General features: G+C 37.5%; 1 protein-coding gene across 1 annotated transcript in view; it reads left to right on the top strand.

Annotated features, from left to right (window-relative positions):
* MAGI2 (membrane associated guanylate kinase, WW and PDZ domain containing 2) overlaps positions 1-18503 on the top strand; it is a 966486-nt gene that overhangs the window by 656529 nt on the left and 291454 nt on the right. Inside the window, exons 10-11 of the mRNA XM_077746976.1 lie at positions 12-140; positions 1545-1727. Of these exons, the coding sequence (XP_077603102.1) occupies positions 12-140; positions 1545-1727 (312 nt within the window). The remainder of the gene's footprint in view (positions 1-11; positions 141-1544; positions 1728-18503) is intronic.

Here is an 18503-nt window from a genome sequence, read left to right as displayed (position 1 = left end):
CTTTGTGACAGTAGACGGCTCCTCATCGACATTACCTAGGCCCAAACCTGCCCGCCCCCACGCTGTTCGGGAGAGGTCACGCAGTGTGAATGACTTGTCTTACTGTCTGCGAGACCGCACAGGGAGACCCTTGCCCTTCGGTATGTCCGGGGCTGCTCACTGCACTTAACTACACCTTGGAGCCACGTAGTGGGATGGTTGCTGCACAAACTTTTCACATCTTGTGGGCTCTTGCTCATAAATGAAGCATGAACACCTTACCACTTCTGTACAATCACAATGAATGTAAAGGTCTCACGAAAACTTCTGTCCAATTGTAAATGTTACATTTATAAAGGAAATGTAGATGGCAAAGCTATATGCATGTTTCATTCGCATTTTAAAGAAGAGAGATGTAAAATAAACTTAAATGTAAAATAGAGAATTATGTTTAATATTTTAATATTTAATATGTGATGTGTAAATACATAAAGTAAAATTCCCATATGATGACTTATTATATCTAGTGCATATCACTCAAAATGTAACAACAGCAAAAGCACCAAAATACTTAGCTAAGTTACTATTAACAGTGTGACTGTTATAAATATCAAATCATATCACCCAAAGTGGGTGTGTATGTACCTATATATATACAGACACACACATACACACACACATATATATACACACACATACCTGATTGAGATGGCATTTAAGGCAGATATTAATTCTGTTTCCCAGCAGGACTGTTATTTTTTAAGCATTTAATATGCTTAGGAATATACTGATTACAGATCATAGCTGGAAAAGCATATTCTATAACAATTCTATCTAGGTGGTAAAACCTAGATAAGTGGGGGCAAGTTTTGTTCAGATTATTTAGGTATATGATTTGAATGAATCAACAATATTGTAACAAAATGTGTTACCTTTACATTCATAATTATATATAGAAATATCAGCTTGCCTTTTGCTCACCTTTTAGAGTTTACTAAAGACTATCAGGTTAGTAGAACTTTATCTGGTTACTTTATAGCATCTCACAATGTATTAACTCAGTCCCACATCCAGGCACTCCTAAACAACTGAGATATTTGAATAGATGGTAGAATTCCATGGCTCCTATTCTTTTAAAAATAAAATAGTCCATTTTGGCTTTCTAGTTTTATCCCTTCAAGGATTTATGCAGGACCAGCCACTCACACATGCCTCCTTTAGAATAAGAGGAATGTATCCAGATGTGTCTGGATGATTTGGGCTCCTCTTTTTCTGTAGGCTTTGACAACCTGTTGACTCAGCCCTTTTTAAAAAGCCCAAGAAGGGCTACTTTAGTGAATGGAAACAGTGCCTGACAGAAAATCTTTCCACAAACCAGGCAGCTTCTTCGCCTTTCCTGGATGCGTGGGACTGCTCTGTGTCCATCTGGTCACCCCATGCTTGCTTTTACTAAAGGAGAAGCCCACACCTCCCCCTGGGGTTGCTGCTCAGTATCTGGCTTTCCTCTGTGTGAGAACTTGCCTTAAACATGCTTTTTCTTTTTTAACTTATATTGGCCAATGTAGAAAAACCGCTCTTCACCCGGGATGCATCCCAGTTGAAGGGAACGTTCCTCAGCACCACCCTAAAAAAGAGCAACATGGGTTTTGGATTCACTATCATTGGTGGAGATGAGCCTGATGAGTTTCTGCAGGTGAAAAGTGTCATTCCCGATGGGCCTGCAGCACAGGATGGGAAAATGGAAACAGGTGAGTTCCTTCCTGCTTTCCAAATATGTTTTACAACATCTTTCTTTCTTATTTATTTTTCCTAAACCAAATAGGAGGAGCTCCTTTCTGTGTTTTTAATTTGCAAGTCAAAGATCATTTTACTTTAGAGAAACCAGAAATTACATTTCTTCTAGTTTAAGACTATAAAATTGAAGTATTTTGAAAATAGCTCTAAGTATCACTTTTGTCTCATTTTTCCCACTGCCCCTTGTATTTGCTGGATTTAATACACGCTGGAGATTGACACTTTTCTAATTTATTTTTTGGGTTCCTTCTTAGAGATGTGATTAACATTTCATACTTCCTACCTTATATTCAACCACTGATATTTTAAAATCTGCATTAATCTTATGATAGTCTCATGCTGAATTGCCCAGGTTAGATATTTAAATATGCATGTTCATCTCATAGAAAAAAATGTTGAATAGAATTCATCTTTATATGTCTCCATCAATAGTTAATATATAGGGGGTTTTTTCCTGTAGTTCTTATGAATCCATTTTCATATGCAGTTACTTGGATGTCTATCAAATTAGAATAAAAATTCATTTAACATGGAGATGCAGAAGCAAATTGGGAAGGACCAGAGGATGTAACATATTAAAGGTGTGTAGAGGTAGAGGGAAAAAAAAAGTAATGAACTAAGTCTGGTTTTGCTGTCTGATTTTAAATTCTCATACCTGGCCCATGACCTTGGATTAATCCCATAATTTATAAATGCCAGTTTCTTTATCTGGAAAAAAAAGAAAGAAGAAATTAAAAAACATTTTGTGAGAGAGAGAGTGCAAGCCCGGGGAGGGACAAAGAGAGGGTGAGAGAGAATCCCAAAGAGGCTCCATGCTGTCAGCACAGAGCCTGACACGAGGCTCCATCTCATAAACCATGAGATCATGACCTGAGCCAAAATCAAGAGTCTGTTGCTTAACCAGCTGAGCCACCCAGGTGCTCCAGAAGAAATCAAATTTGATCTTGTGTACTTAAAATACTGATTCAAGAATTTTGTACTGTAGTTTTTGAAATACATTAGAAAGAATATATAAAGTGTTGTAACTATATTACCAAACAACTATATTGCCATTTCACATTTTTCACAAGACTGATTTAATTTATGATATTAACTCACCAAAGTTAATGGCCCTGGTAGAAACACAGATTAGAGAATTACTTTTGAGGAAAAGTTATCACATCTGTGTGGTCTATGTTTGTGAATTTACCATTCACCAAATGGTGAATATTACCATTTATTAAGTGATTCCTCCAGAAATAACCTCTTTCAGTTTCATCTAATGAATATATTTGTCACTGCTACTCACCAGTGAGTAATAATCCATTTAATATGTGTTACATCTACTGAAAAGCTGAGTGAAGCTTTAAAACTAACTCACCATATTTTTTAAACACTACACTTGTAAAAACTATGTGTATATAATTTTCTGTGAGAGTTAAGTATAAAGAGTGTCCAACTCCACTGCTCATCTGGTGATAATTTTACTAAGTAGCCACACCTTCATGGTTAAAAAATCACAGAGAAATATTAAATGACTCAATAAAAATCATCTTATTGTCGACAATTAGAATAAGAGGAAATTATGGAATTAATACCTTCCTAGTAGAGAGAAAGTAATCCTCAAAGCTTTTGAACTTCAGTGAAAGACTTAATAATCCTATTTCTTTCCATAATGAAGAATAGTTATTTTTTCCAACCCACTATTCCATGTTTCAAAACTAGAAAAGAGTTTTTTCGATGTAAACTTAAAAAGACAGAATAAGACATTTGCACAGCAAAGCCTTTCCCCTTCTTAATCATTGTGCTAGTTTGCTGTAGCCACACAATCCAAGCAAGCCTCATTCAACAACAAAATCAAAGCTTTTATTTATAATTGAGCAGCTTTTCTTCATTTAAGGTAATCACAAAACAGGTCCAAATAGAGAAAGAAGAACCTAGGAGTTAACTCTATTAACCATCTCCTATTCATTCCTATTCATTAACTCTAGAACACATGTTCAGCTCCTCGTTTTGATAGCCACAAAGATGAATATGACAAGGCTTGGCTCTCAGGGAGTTTACATCTAGGAAGGACCTCAGATAGATGAACAAGTAGTCATAACACAATATGAATAGGATAAATATATCATAACCATGATGTTGACACGAAGTCAAGAGAGAGGGAGGAGGAAGCAACAGAAATTTTTTAAAAAGAAAAGGGTATTCCTAACCATATAATCTCACTAGGCTTTTGTAGGAATGATTAATTTAACAATTAACAATTTAAAATCAAACAATTTAAATGTTCATTTTTAATTGTGAGATCATTTGAAATAAAATGTAAACACATTTCTGTGACATTGCACAAGTTATATTAGGAATGATGCCTCAGTTCATTCAGCTAATATTTTATGAATAGCCATATGTCGCAGGCATGCTGCTAGTTATTAAGCATGCAGAAATGAAGAGATGAATGTTTCTATTCTTAAGAATTTTATACTATAGAAATAATGAGTGACATGTTAAAGAATATGTCAACGCAATAATAAAAATATGTACATGGGCACTTGGGTGGCTCAGTCAGTTGACTGAGAAGAATGACAGTTGACTATGTCTCATAGAGAAGATGATGCCTGACAAAGTTTGTAATGAAGAGCTGCTTGCTAGGTGGACAAATAAGGAAAGCTCTAGAAAGAGGAAACAATATATACAAAGGCACAGTAGTAGGGAATGCCTAGATAATGATTTACAGTGTATGCCAATATTACAACTTCAGTAGACATTCATGTGAAGTATCAAATAAAATGATAATCATAACTGGTAAAGAAGAACTATTATGACTTATAGCAAACATCAAAGAATAATATATAGTCGTATATCCTCAAATACAAAACATAGATTTCGAGGCACCTGGGCGCCCCAGTTGGTTAAGCGTCTGACTCTTGATTTCAGCTCAGGTCATGGTGTCACAGTTCATGAGTTCAAGCCCCATGTCCGGCTCCACACTAACAATCCGGTGCCTACTTGGGATTCTCTCTTTCTCCCTCCCTCTCTGCCCCTCCATGTGTGTGTGCACTCTTTCTGTTTCTCTCACCCAAAATAAATTAATAGACTTTAAAAAAAGAAGTTTTTAAGATAGACACTACAGATATAAGAGTAAATCCTTTGTATTTAAAAGGTGAGTTGTCTCATTTGACATTGAAATAAGCAAGAAAATATTTGAATCAAATTTTCAAACTCTTAGGTTATCTCTAATTTAGACAAAGAAATGTCAGTCGTTTGTGTGGATGCAAAGAAAGATCCACTGTACTAAAAAGTTGACCAAGGGTCCTATACAATAAGAACAAGGGTTGGGTGGGAATTTTTTCTTTCTCAGGAGTGACTCGTGGGAAGGGATAGAGAACAGGAGAACATGAGGACATCGTGCCTCTGGCTGCTTTTTCACAACTAATTGAGCCAATCCCCCATGGTCCTGTGATGTTCCAGAAGAAGCTTCTTAGGAGAAATTACCGCAGTGCCCAGGAACCATCCAGCTTCTGGTTCTTCATGTATTCTACCTGTCCTGGCAATCATTTGTTGTCAGCAGAGATCCTGATAATGTTCTTTAAACTATTTTAAACAGCAACATTGATATACTAAGGCTTACATGGGAACTGCAGAGTCTGATAGTTATTTATCTAACATCCTTCCTGAGAAAGCTTCTCTTGTTACATGATGTTTCATGTTTTTCCCCAGGCTAATTTTTGAATCAAGGCTTGAGGTTTTCAACAAATGTAAGAGGCAAGAAATCTGGCCTGTCTGTGAAGTTCTTCTACCCAGACAGGGGTTGAATTATGAGGTCACTCACAACCCATTGGATTTTACTGACCCTCTTCTAAAATGTATCCATATTATTAGTAAATGGCAAGAGACTAGGAGACCAACATCTTAACATCTCTACCTCCTGGTATTTTTCCATTTCAGCAGATCACTGTTGCTACCCTTTTACTGGCTACCCTCTTTACTTGTGGTTCTGAAAGCAGAGGCATAAGAATACTTTTGTCAGAATCACTTGGGGAGCTTTTTAAAGATGCAGATTTCTGTGCCCCTGGGCCTACTGATTCCAAATTTCTGCAAGTGGTTTTGGGGAATGTGCATTTATGCACTTTTAAAAATTGTCAAATCAATACATGTATGTGAAAAAATAGCATCGGAATATTTTTAATGCATGAAACATTTCAAGTTCTACCTGTCCCCACCCTCCAGACCCATATCCCAGAGGCACTCAATCAGTTTGTATTCTTATAGATGGTAAATACCTTCACACCTCCAATTAATGTGTTTATACTGTTGTCTTGATTTAACAGATTTAGACATGACCTATATTTACTTCCTCTTAGAAAGAAATGAAGCTTAGCTCTCTTGTCTCCCATCTGCCTTCTCACATTTTCCCAGTAGAATTTTACAACTAATTTTAGTCAGATTTGTACAGTTTTTGCATTACCATGACTTTGTAAATTTGTTCCTGACCCCACTCGCATATATTAATACATTTTCCCCCTTAAACAGCTTTGTGAAGTTTGGCTTTGTCTTTCTCTCTTACTTGCAATATTTTTCTTAAAATCTGTATTTTTTTCCTCCAAAAGCACCATCATATTAGATCCTCTAGAGGGTCTTCTTTTTTCTGGGCGTCATTTGTCATCCAATTCCTGTCTGAGGCCAATTGTATATCTGACACTCGGGGATTTTCCATTGTGTCTCTCCTGAGCAGAGTCCCATGTTAATCATATTGTACCTCTTTTTTATTAAAGCTCATTTTTACTAGAGCACAGTTCTCATATGTGTTGTGATCCTCAGTTGTCCATATTTAAAAGTGAAACTGAACAGTTTCTCTAGGGCTCTTAGCCAGGGCCAGAATACGAAAGTCTGAGGCCATTTTTTTAAACACACCCTTAGTTTTCAACTTGGGGCAGGTGGTGGGTGCTCTCCATGCAGTGCCGCCAGGAGGATCTTCTACATACTTGTATCAGATATCTCCTAATCCCAAGCCTTTCTGAGATTCTGCAGAGCAACTGAGAGCCCTTCTTATCTGTGTTATCCTCCCCTCCAAGAACACACTAGAACATGTGGTGCCTGCGTGGATCATTCAGTTAAGCATCTAACTCTTGATTTCAGCTCAGATCATGATCTCATGGTTTGTGGGATCAAGCCCCACATCAGGCTCTGCACTGATAGTGCAGAACCTGTTTAGGATTCTCTATCTCTCTCTTCTCTCTCCCCCTCCCTCTGCTTGTGCTCTCTCTCTCTCTCAAAATAAATAAATAAACATTAAGAACATACACACACTGGAGCAAGAATCAGCAAATGCTTTCTGTAAGGAGCCAAATGTTTATATCTTAGGCTTTAAGATCCAGGTAGTCTCTGTCACAATTATTTTACTCTGTCGTCATGAAAGCATCCTTGGACAACACACAAACAAATGGGTATAGCATGATGCAGTAAAACTGTATTTACAAAAACAAGCAGCAGGTTTGGTACCATGACCATAGTTTGCCAACCCCAACTCTACAACAGACCTTCCAAAACCATGATAAATTAGTTATCATCCCTTTATTTTTATTCCATATGCTAAAATTCTCTTGAATTGTCATGTCATATAATGGCCCCTCTGTCAGGTAAATGGCTTCTCTCAGGTTCTCTTCACTTCAGTGGGTTTATGCATTTTAAAGTCTCTGTTAAAGAAGATAGCCATGTGTATTCAGTCTGCCATCTGGAACTAGAAGTCTTAGAATGTGCATTTTTACACTTACTGAAGTTTGAGAATGGCTTCACGGAGTGGTAACAAGAAAAATCCTTTCCCATCTATTGTACAACTTAAACATTCTCCATCCTACCCTGACCACCTCTCAATAGAGCCTATGCTCAGCATTACTTTTAAGGAGTGTTTATGAATATTCCTGGGCACCAACTTTTGGGATAGAGTCTATGGCCATCTACCCAAAAGAACAAAGCCAATTAATCCTTATGTTTATCTTTCATATCAGTCTAGGGCATTGAATCAAGAGCAATTTCTCTTTCCTTGGGGATTTTAACCCCTGCTAATACTCTATCCATAACTCACACTTTTTGAAATCTTGGTTATTTTTTGCTTTCTAGGGGACAGCAAAGGTTAACCTGAGGTTGTGAGTGCTGGATGAACAGGTGACTGCTCTGCTCGCAATAGGACAGTCATTGCTCCTCTTACAGCTTGCACTTTGCTTCTGACTCTCCCGTTAATAGTCACGCAGTGGTTTCCCACACCACCCTGCCCCTAACCATTTGGTTTCTCCTAGCCATTTGATCTTCCTAGCCATTTTTAGCTCTTTAACTGTTTAATAAAATTCCATAGTTAATAATTAAATATCTCCTGAGAAAGAGCTATATGTAACGAGAAAGCCCAAGAAGTAATTCACAAATGTTTTTTGTGCCCCATTTTCCCTCTACCTCATAACTTGTAACCAGAGCAGAATTCCTCTTGAATTCTGAGCACACTCCTGTGTCATTCTGTCCCAACTGCTGTCTTACTGATTGACTTGCCTTATAAAACATCTTAGTGAATCAGCCAGTGCTTCATCACCACCCACCTCCACCTCAAGTGTTCACATTTAGATGGTTTTGTCAATGTCCAGAAGCAGGTGACTGAATCAGAGAAATGTAATTGTTCTATTTGAAGTATCTATTTAATTTTCTATTGCAAGCCACACCAAAACTCAGTGTCTTAAAGAACAATCAAATATTTACTCATGATTCCACATTTTTACCTATGTTGTTCTCATCTTCTAGGCTCACTTTGGGACTTTCGTGCAGCCACAGTAATCTAGAAGCCCACCTGGGGTGGGGATGTGCTAGGTGACTTCACTCATAGTTAATGCCTCAGCTGGGATGGATGGGACTCCTGAGGGCTGGTAAGGCATCTCTCTTTCCACATGGTCCCAGCAGCAAGGTGTCTGGACCAGTTTCCAAGTTGTGTTAGGGATCTAAGAGAACCAAAAGGAAAACCGTCAGGCCTCTCAAAGCCTAGCCTGGAAACAGCACAGCATCACTTCTACCTCTTCTACTGCTCAAAGCAAGTCCTAGGTTTGCCTATATTCAAGGGCAGGGAAACTAGGCCCCATGTTTTAATAGGAGAAGTGGCAAAACATTTCTAGGAATCTTTCATCTACTGCAGTATCCTTCCTGTGGCTTTCTTGTTTCTGAATTACCTGACTTTGTTCCAACTTCCCTGAGAAAATGATCTTTTACTTTCGTGGACACTGTATCTTTTTACCTTTGTGGCACAGAATCATTGCTAATGTTTTACCTTCCAATTTTCATTGTGCTGCAAATAAATAATAGTGAATCAAAATACCACATCCAGAGATTACAAGGAATAACATCACCAGGTCTCCAGCTCTTTCTAATAAAAAAGAAGTGGTTGTAGCAATTCAATTTGTAAGATCTAGCAAAATATTCAGATTCAGATCTATGTTAGATACTTTTCAAATTACCCCTTGATAGTGGGGTTTTTGTACCCCAATTGTGGGGGATTTGTGCCTTTTTAGACATTTATGAACTTTAGATGCTACAAAAAAAAGATCTTGTGCTCTGCAAAAGCTGGAAAATAGAATTTAATTTCTAGCCAACTGACCAATACTAATATCTCCAGTAGAGAAGAAATAAACTGTGCTTATTTAGCTTATCAATATATCTACTCTTGATTCTTTCCAAACACACCTAACTTTTAAAACTTCACTTCATGTTGTTCAAATACCTAATATCTCTCCTACAAGTAATATGTCTTTCAGATCAATCACAGGACATCTCTCAAAGATGGCAAGACCCACATGGAACACTTTCTGTCTTCTGCCCTCCTTTTAAAAGGATATATAGGGAATACAGCTGCCATCATTGGCACAATACTTGATTTTGGCTACAAACCAAACCAAAAATTGTGGCCCCAATTCTTAAAATCATGATATGCTTCAATAAAGCATTTTGTTTTTAAAAAGAGGTCATTGTAACCCAAATAAATGCTATTTCAGTGCCTCTTTTTTGGCACATTTCTGCCTTTTCCTTTTTGGTACAATGCTAGTTATGACCCCTTCATTTAAAATCACAGTCTAAATAAAAGCTCACTGGAGAAGAATTCACTACTACACAAGTCCTATCTAGTGCTCCTCTTTGCCCTAGGCTTAAGAACTTTGTTTCCATTTTAGCATAGATATAGCAAAGGTTGTTACTTTAACTTTGTTTCTAGTTTCAGTATTGGCGCCCACTTGGGTAAGTTACACAGTAATTAAGTTACAATATTCATGATCACTGTACGTATTAAATCAAGGAAGTCAATGCACTTTTAAATGTACTTTTATCACTATTATTTTTTAAAGTTATTCTGCATAAAAGCTTTATGGTAATTTACAGTACAGTTTCACTGGCCCTCCTAGGAGCTAAAGAAGAAAGGAGGTGGGGCTCTTACTCAGCCTAAAAACAGAGCTCAGAACGGTGCTAGATGTTATAACACCAGGGATGTTACATTAGAGTAATCTTACTGAGTATGAAGTTGGCGTTCTAAAAATATGACAGCTTATTATTTAAGTTTAATGGAAATGGATTGAAGATTATGGGGTTAATGCTGTCTTTTTATTACCTACTCCATGGAGGAAGTGGTTGGTTTTCATTATACTGGTGGAAGGTTTACAGTTTAAATTAGACATGTTTGAAATAATGGTATTATATAAATGCATTTAAGAAGTTTTTAGCAATTTGATTTCTTAGATCTAGGGCCAAGATCACCAATTCCCTCACTTATAAATAAAACAAAATACTCCAAATAGGTACAAAGATGACCAGATTCTGGTGTCTGGATCATCGTATGTGCTTTTATAGACAATGTTAAATTCATTCCGTTCCTATTACTCTCCTTCCCATCGCTAATGGAACTGAGCCTTCCATTCATCAGGAAACAATCTGTTTTTTATAAAGGGTGCTTTTTTTTTCACTTGTCCCCTCCTTCAGCTGACTTGTTATTTCCAATCCTCCCTCCCTACCCCCTCACTATAAGCTCTCTGACATCAGGGCCTATATCTGACTCCATCATTAATAAATTCCCAAGGCTTATTTACTATCATAGATTTTTCTATGATTATTTATGCCCTTAGAGAATTATTTAAGGCTTGTTTTTGTCTAATTTAACCAAACATTTCATTAGATGAGTTATTACATATAAAGTTCTTAGAATAGGGCATGACATATGGAATCATTCAAAATTTATATTTTGACTATCTTCCAATATTTATAAGACTATCTTCCAATAAATTGAAGGAAGCTTTAGTATTCTGGGAGTTATAGATCCATGAAAAGATTTATGAACAGCTTAGGATGTTTACCGTTTGGACCCTGGGAATGAAATGATGCTACATGGAACACTTAACAACAAAACATCTCTTAACTTCTTAAAATATATATATTTTTTTATTTTAAATGAGGTAACCAGAAAATTCTTAGAATGATGGAGCCATGTTGACAACTTTTATTCTGTTGGTAGACTAGCAGGTGAAATAGAACACTCAACCTCTTTTGTGTGCATATACCACTGACATTGGGCTGGGGTGCCATTTAGGTATGCCATTGGATTCTAACTCTTATTTACTGGATACATGTTAGAGACATCAATAAGCTAATCTTCAATTGTTTAATGAAGTTCCTCACCTTTTGATATTATAACCCAGCCCAAAATAAAAACATGCCAATCCTGAATCATAACAAACAGAAAGAAAAGTCTAAGATGGGTAAGATGGTTGGAAACTGTATGAGGCAAAAAAACAAAATGTTTCTGTGAAAAGAGATAATACTCCCTGAATCAAATATCTATATAGGATACTGGTGCATATTCCTACAGATTGTGGGCTTGTAAATGGTCTTTGAATAGTTTAATTTTATAGATACTCACATATATGTCATCATCTATAGATGTGTGCAGTATAAGTGAGAAAAAGAGGTAAGAAATATGTCTTTTACTGTTTCATCAGCTAAGTCTTAGATCTTAGTTCATAATTATAAATCTCTTAGCATTCTAAACAAGAAGGCTTCACGGAAGTCAATAGGAGATAAATTGCCATGCAGACCTTTGTTTATAAGTGTAATTCTGCTGGTTTTTGCAAGCTGCCAGTGAAATTAGAGATGGAACGAGCTGGAGTCTGCACATATCAAAACCGCTGCAGCTGCAGAAACATTATTCCCATATCCAATGTAATTAATGTGCCTCTCACATGCGCCAGCTGAGGATTTGCATGAACTGACAAGAGCACACACGGTAAATCTTGTGTCATCATCTAATTTACTACTTTGTTCGAAAATCCAGCTCTGTAAGGTGAGGTTTGCATTTTTTAATGGCAAAAACTATTGTCAGAAAGAAAGACATTTCACCGCATATATTGACCAAAAAATAAAAAATAAAAGAGGGAACTTTGTTTTGTGAAACCAAGATTAATATCCTAGAACTGTCTTTCTCCATATTATCACCTTTCCTTCCTTCTTTGTTTTAAAGTGTTGGGCCCTGAAATTTTCACTCCACTTGCTTCTTTGTTGTTGTTCTTTCCTGTTTTCTCACTTGACTGGGGGGAAAAACAACTGGAAAAAAACTGGATCTATTTTCTCCAATTTTCTCATGAGAGAAAATTGGGCCTTTAGAAACTGACTTAGATTGCCACATCTCCAAATTTAATATGAAACACTTAACTTACTTTCAAGCATGGTGATGGATAGACACACCATGTAGCACAACTGGCATGTTTTCAGAGCAGTTTCTCATGGACTTGTATAAGATTGTGATCCTGGATTGGGACATAAAAGCTTTGAAGTGTTAGAATAATGAAGTTGGTGCAGGATGTAGCAAGAGCTGGAATTATAAGAATCCATCCTGTGTGCAGTGAGCATTCCTAGAAAACAAAGTGCCAGGATGTTCGGGTCATTGACATTTGCCTACAGGCTCCATCAGTGATGGCAGATATAATCTCAGAATTTACAAAATAGGACCTCAAGTGCAAACTAAAAGACATGGAATTGTTTTCATTGTTTTTCATCAAGGTTGGGTCCTCGATATATTTTAACAAAATGCAAAGGTCATTTTTCCTTTGGAAAAAAATAACCACCTGCCATTTCCTAGAGAAAAGGTGACACTTTTCTATGAAAAGGAGACATTTTGCCCCCAGGCAAGTGGAGGCAGTTTCTGGGATTGCCTGACAGTGAGTTTACATAAGAGCAGAACAAGATACTGTGCCTCTGGCAGAAATGACATTTTCCTTCCTATTCAGGGTTGCAAATTCTAAAAAAAAAATACAAAACTGACTTTTGGGTGGTGATTCTGGCCTCTTATTGATATGTGCAGTGGCATTATGAATTAATGTTGTGAACACGTGCCGTGCTGAAAAAAGAGGAGTTTATACAAAGATGGCAGACTGGGAACTGAGGCCTGAGCTGGAAGTCCAGCACTTCACATTGGATTTCTATCCCTGACTAATCTTGTTCTGTTTCACAATCCACCTAGCACCTCACTGCACAGCATCGGTATTTTTATCTATTAATAATTACTCAAAATAGATATATCCATTTCTTCTTCATTTATTCAGCAAATTTCATAATAGGATGTTGAGTGGGTGCTCTTTATAGAAGTGGCTCTAGGTCTGGTCACCCTCTCCCAGGGCTACTGTGGAATTGCCTGACAACAATAAACTCCCCCCCCCAACCCCCCTCTATATACAAAGAAGCTGGAGAGGGAAAAAAAATCTTCAATGTAGTGTTCCTCATGTGGGATGCAGTGCATGTGTTGAGAGGTAATCCAATTGTCTCCATGAGAGAGGGAGGGGTGCTTCCCATCTCCACCTCAACTCAAATGAGGAGAGAGGGCCTAAGGGAATAATCACTCATTGAAACTGAGGTTGTCTAAAATAAGGAGAGATAGCATTTTGATTTCCAAATTGGACATTTACTCAGACAGTGAGTGGACTTGCTTCTCTTGCCCATCAAAAGAAGAGAGGAGTGAATTGGACAGAGATGGAAAGATAGAGGAAAAAAACATGACAGTGAAGCCATTACAACCCAGGATTTGTCAAGGCAAAGCTATATGAGTTTTCTGTGGGAAAGAGAGCTTGACTTGGGCCAGCCATCCTTCATATACACTCAAGAGAGCTGCTTACTGGGCAAGGAGAATCCAGCATGAACAGGCTCCAATATGGCAGCAACTGATGGATATGAAAGAGGTCAAACTTGAACCAAATACTGCACTGACCCTGGGATGGATGTGCAGACCCATCCCATGAGAGAGCCAGCCCCTAGGTACCTGCCACTTCAATGGCCAGTTACCATTCATCAGACAGGCAGCCACAACCAACATCATTGCAGCCAACTAAATAAAAAAGACTTCCTCTCTGGAAGAACTAGACCTTGAAGAGTAAGGGAGAGATGAAGCAGTGACCTAGAGACAGACCATGCCTCACCCACCTCAAAGCTGTCAGCGTCCCATTACGAACAAGCCCATGCAGAGCATAGGAGGAAAGTGATTTAAATCCAGTTTAAAGATGAGGCTTTAATGAGGCTGGGCATATTATAGCCAAAGGTGACTTCAAAGTTAAGAATTTTCCCAAGCTATCCTTAAGGAGTGGGAATTTTTGGAGGTTGAAAACAGTGACTGTAGGGAGAAAAAAAACTACTTTACATTTTTACCTCTCACCCCCTAGATGAGATTGCTCAATACACATGTTGGGTGTACACTGAGTGCCTACCACACATCAGTCATCCTTTCAGGTCTGGGAACTCCTGGCCAAATAATACAGACTTTATCTTAAACGAATATACCATCTGGCAAAGCAACAGAGGTCTGCGAACAATTTCAAATGACACCTAGAGATAAATACTATAAGAGATGTGTATAGACTCCTGAGGGAGACAGAGGAATGAGCCTCTTACAGAGGGAGACAGCATGGGGAGAGGCAAGGAAAGATTTCACAGATGAAGTGTGATTCAGAGACCTGAAGGGAGATTATGAACTTATTAAGCATTCCAGGTATGGGGAGTATTGTGTGCAAAAGTGCAGACATCCATTCATTCAGCAGACATATCCAGGAGCTTTTACTCTGAGCCATGAGCTGTGCCAGGTAGGATCTTGGCTTCTAAGATGAAAACAACGTGATCCTTGCATGGATCCACATGTAGGGGACATGGAAAACCACAGGCTGTTTGTCATGCATGGAACCTAGGAGGCAGCACAAAAGGAAGACAGAAACAGAAGTTGAGGTGAAAGGCTGCCAGGAGCTTAATAGGGAAGGGAACTAGAAAACACACTTAGGAGGCATGGAGGGCTTGCAAGCAATGCTGCCAACTTCATCAAAAGTGCATTTTAGAAAGATAAATCTGGAGTCACTATAAAATATGAATTGTGGAAAAACAGAAAGGGATTAGAGGAGACAGTAAGAAATGTTTGACATCGCTTCCATTTCCCTCTCTGAACCTATCTTCTCCCGTTCCCTCCCCACCAAGGGGCTCCCTTGCCCTAGAGCTCCCAGTTGGGCTCATTGAGTGGGAAAAAGCAGTCGGCAATCAGAGGGCCATAAGAGAGTGAGGTGCTGGCACTTACTTTCTTAGTTTATTTGTTGCTGGGCTTGTTGTGTGCTGGGCATCCATCTTTTGGAAGCTCTGCTCTAACAACCATGGGAGAAGAAAGTGGAAATGAAATGGCGTATACGTGGACAATGGAATCAGTGTTCCATGTTGTCTGCATTAAATTGGTGAGTGAAGAAGGACTTAAGTATGTTTGCTTCTTTGGGTTTCATGCTTGAGCAATGAGGTGGACGATGGTGCCTTTCATGCAGAAGGAGAAGCAAGTTAGGAATGTTTTAACCTAATAAGATTATTTTAATAACTCTGAAGTCATAAGGAATTAAGACTAAGTTAGGTAATATGTGAACAAGGCTTATGTAAGGTTTATGTTTGTAAGAGTCAACCTCTACATACAGTTTCCCATCAAAGACAAATAAGTTCTCAATTTTGTAATTTGTATTTTCTTTGTTGAGTGTTTCATGAATCCCTTTTTTATTTTATTTTTCAAGAAGAAGTGGTAGCAATAGGATTTATTTTATATTGTCAGCGAAAAATTTCGTACTTGTTAACAACTCAATGGGATGGGAAAGGGAAAGAATTATATGCTAAAATCCACAACATAGAGAATGCAAAGTACTTCAGTCGTTGAATAGTTGCCAAAAGGAAGAAGGAGCAGCCTTCTTTTCCATGATTCTTCTAGGTTTTTCCAGATGGGAGAACAGCCACAAATGGCTAAAAGTTATACAGAGACAGATTTTGGTTCATTATAAAAACAAGCTTAATGACAGAACTTGATTGTCTAATAATAATATTCATTCATTGAGTTTAATGGCGTTGGGCCACCTCTTAATATGTAGTATCTGATTTAATCTATAATAACCCTGTGGGATAGAGATAATTATTCTTATTTCACAAACAAGGAAACTTAGGTTCAGAAAAGTTGAGAAACTAACCCAAGTTCATGCCACTAGTATATGGGAAGGCTGAGATCCAAACCCTTATTTGGCCGTCCTACTACTTTCCAAGAGAATATTCAGCTCCCCAGAACTGGAAGTCTAATTAGAATCTGATTAATCGCTTCTCAGGTATTTCTGCTCTGATTGGAGGTTGAACTATTTAACTCTTAAAGTCACCATCTCTAAGGTATAATATCATGATACTCCTCTACCTGTCTTCTCTTTCTTCCCACTATGCCCCACCTCTCTTTTCAAGAACTGTGTGTGTGTGTGTGTGTGTGTTGAATTAGGTCTATAAAACATTCTATTTTTTTAAAGAAGAAAGACATTGAGGGAAGTACTAGATAGAAGGAAAAATAATATGTTCTCTTTTCACTAGCTCATATATCCCTGTATGCATATCTTGTATACCTCTGTCTGGCTGCATAAAGGTATATTTCACAGCCAATACACAGAATGAATAATATTTTATGTATCATGTTTTTTCCCTTGCCATGAGTCAGGTTTTTGTCTCCAGCCCTCACTGATTTTGGAAGGGAAGGAAGGCAGCAAATATATATGGAAGCTGTTTCACTTTATTTTATCAATGAATAGTATCTTTTATTATTAAGAAATATTGAATTAAAGGTATTTCAAAGCTTCTTGGCACAAGACCTATGATATAATTTTTCTAAGGATGTCATTTAGATAACCAAGTTATATAAACCAAGAATTTACAGTGCTAAGAATTCACATGACCATTGAAGTTCAAATGAAACTGTTTTGTGATGGAAAACCATAAACACATAAAACAGATGTAGTTAGACTGACATGTAATGAAACAGGATTCCAAGGCAAATCTCTGAGGCTCCTAATTTCAAACTACTTCCTACAGATAAGCACTTTGGGACCTCATTTACTTTCAAGTATGGAGCAGATGAAGGAATGTAGTATTACCTAAGAAGTGATCCCAAGAGGCTTGATGTTTTCTCAAGACAACAGAGGATGTAGAAACATCTTTGAGGTTTTTACACCAATCCAAACATGTTGTATCTCTTTTACTTGAAGGAAAAAGTCTGAATATCTTTTGTTTGCGTGCATAAGATGTTGAAGTGAGCAATGAGGTCCTCAGAGAAAAATTAATTACAGGAAGAGGTTCATTACTGTTAAAAACTGAGAATTCACATCATACTTTGTTGGTGTCTAAGACCCAACTATGTATGGAATATCCTTGCCCACTAAACCTCTGGGGTCATAATACAGGGAAAATAACACGATGACTATAAAAACATTTTGGAAACTGCAAAATATGCTTCAATTGTAAGTTAGTTTACATTCTTAAATATCTTAATATGCCACTTTCTCCATTTCAACTTACTATGCTGATGTGCATTCTTATCTTTTCCCTCCTGGGTGTTGTCAATCTGTCTAATTAGATTATAGGCTCATTAGGTGGAGGCCAATGGCTAATTCCATGTTTAGTACAGAAACAGTACACTGTTGGTATTTAATCATCCATAGTCTCCTGTTCTGGCTCAGCAGGGTATAACAATACATCTTCTGAAAGCTCACTAGAGTGAAAATTCCCCCTGCAGAGGGTGAGAAGAAAGTAAGAAGGACAAATGAATTTTCATTCAACACTCGGAGAGTTCTTCTTTTTACGAGAGTAAAATGGCTAAGCCACTAACCTATAGAATGGAAAATCAGCCTGAATAAATGTAAAAGAAAAAAATCAATATTCAGTAGTTGTGTTATGCAGCACTGTTCAATTCCAAAAGAACTGATAGTTTGTGGAAACAAAAAACAAAACAAACAAACAAAAAAAAACAAGTTGTGTTATGCCATTTGGGGAAAAAGTAAAGCAAATAATTCACATGTGGAACTTTTATGAATGTCTCAAAACTGTTTAAGGAAAGTTAACTTAGTATTCCTTGGAGAATCAAGGGCAAAGCAAGAGAAGGGAGAGTATTAATCTACCTAGTATATAGGTAAGAAAAAAACACTCAACAAAGCTCTAGATTCAGGGTTTATCAGTTCTGGGGCCAGAGTCCCTGACTGCTCATCTGCTATCTGATATAGCTTGTAAAATCTATAGGGATTTGACAGTATCTACTCACTCGGGGGTTACAATTTAAGTTCTACTGAAAATCTTAATAAAAGGAATTTCACATTTTCTTCTTAGTTGAATCCCTGTTGGTTTGCAACCAAGGTTTTTTTCTCTCTCTTTTTTTAAATTTTTATTTA

The sequence above is a fragment of the Crocuta crocuta genome, unplaced genomic scaffold (assembly GCF_008692635.1).
Source record: "Crocuta crocuta isolate KB4526 unplaced genomic scaffold, BGI_CrCroc_1.0 scaffold396, whole genome shotgun sequence".
NCBI classification, from domain to species: Eukaryota; Metazoa; Chordata; class Mammalia; order Carnivora; family Hyaenidae; genus Crocuta; species Crocuta crocuta.
The sequence above is the reverse complement of the archived record's forward strand: the minus strand, read 5'-3'. Positions and strand labels throughout refer to the sequence as shown.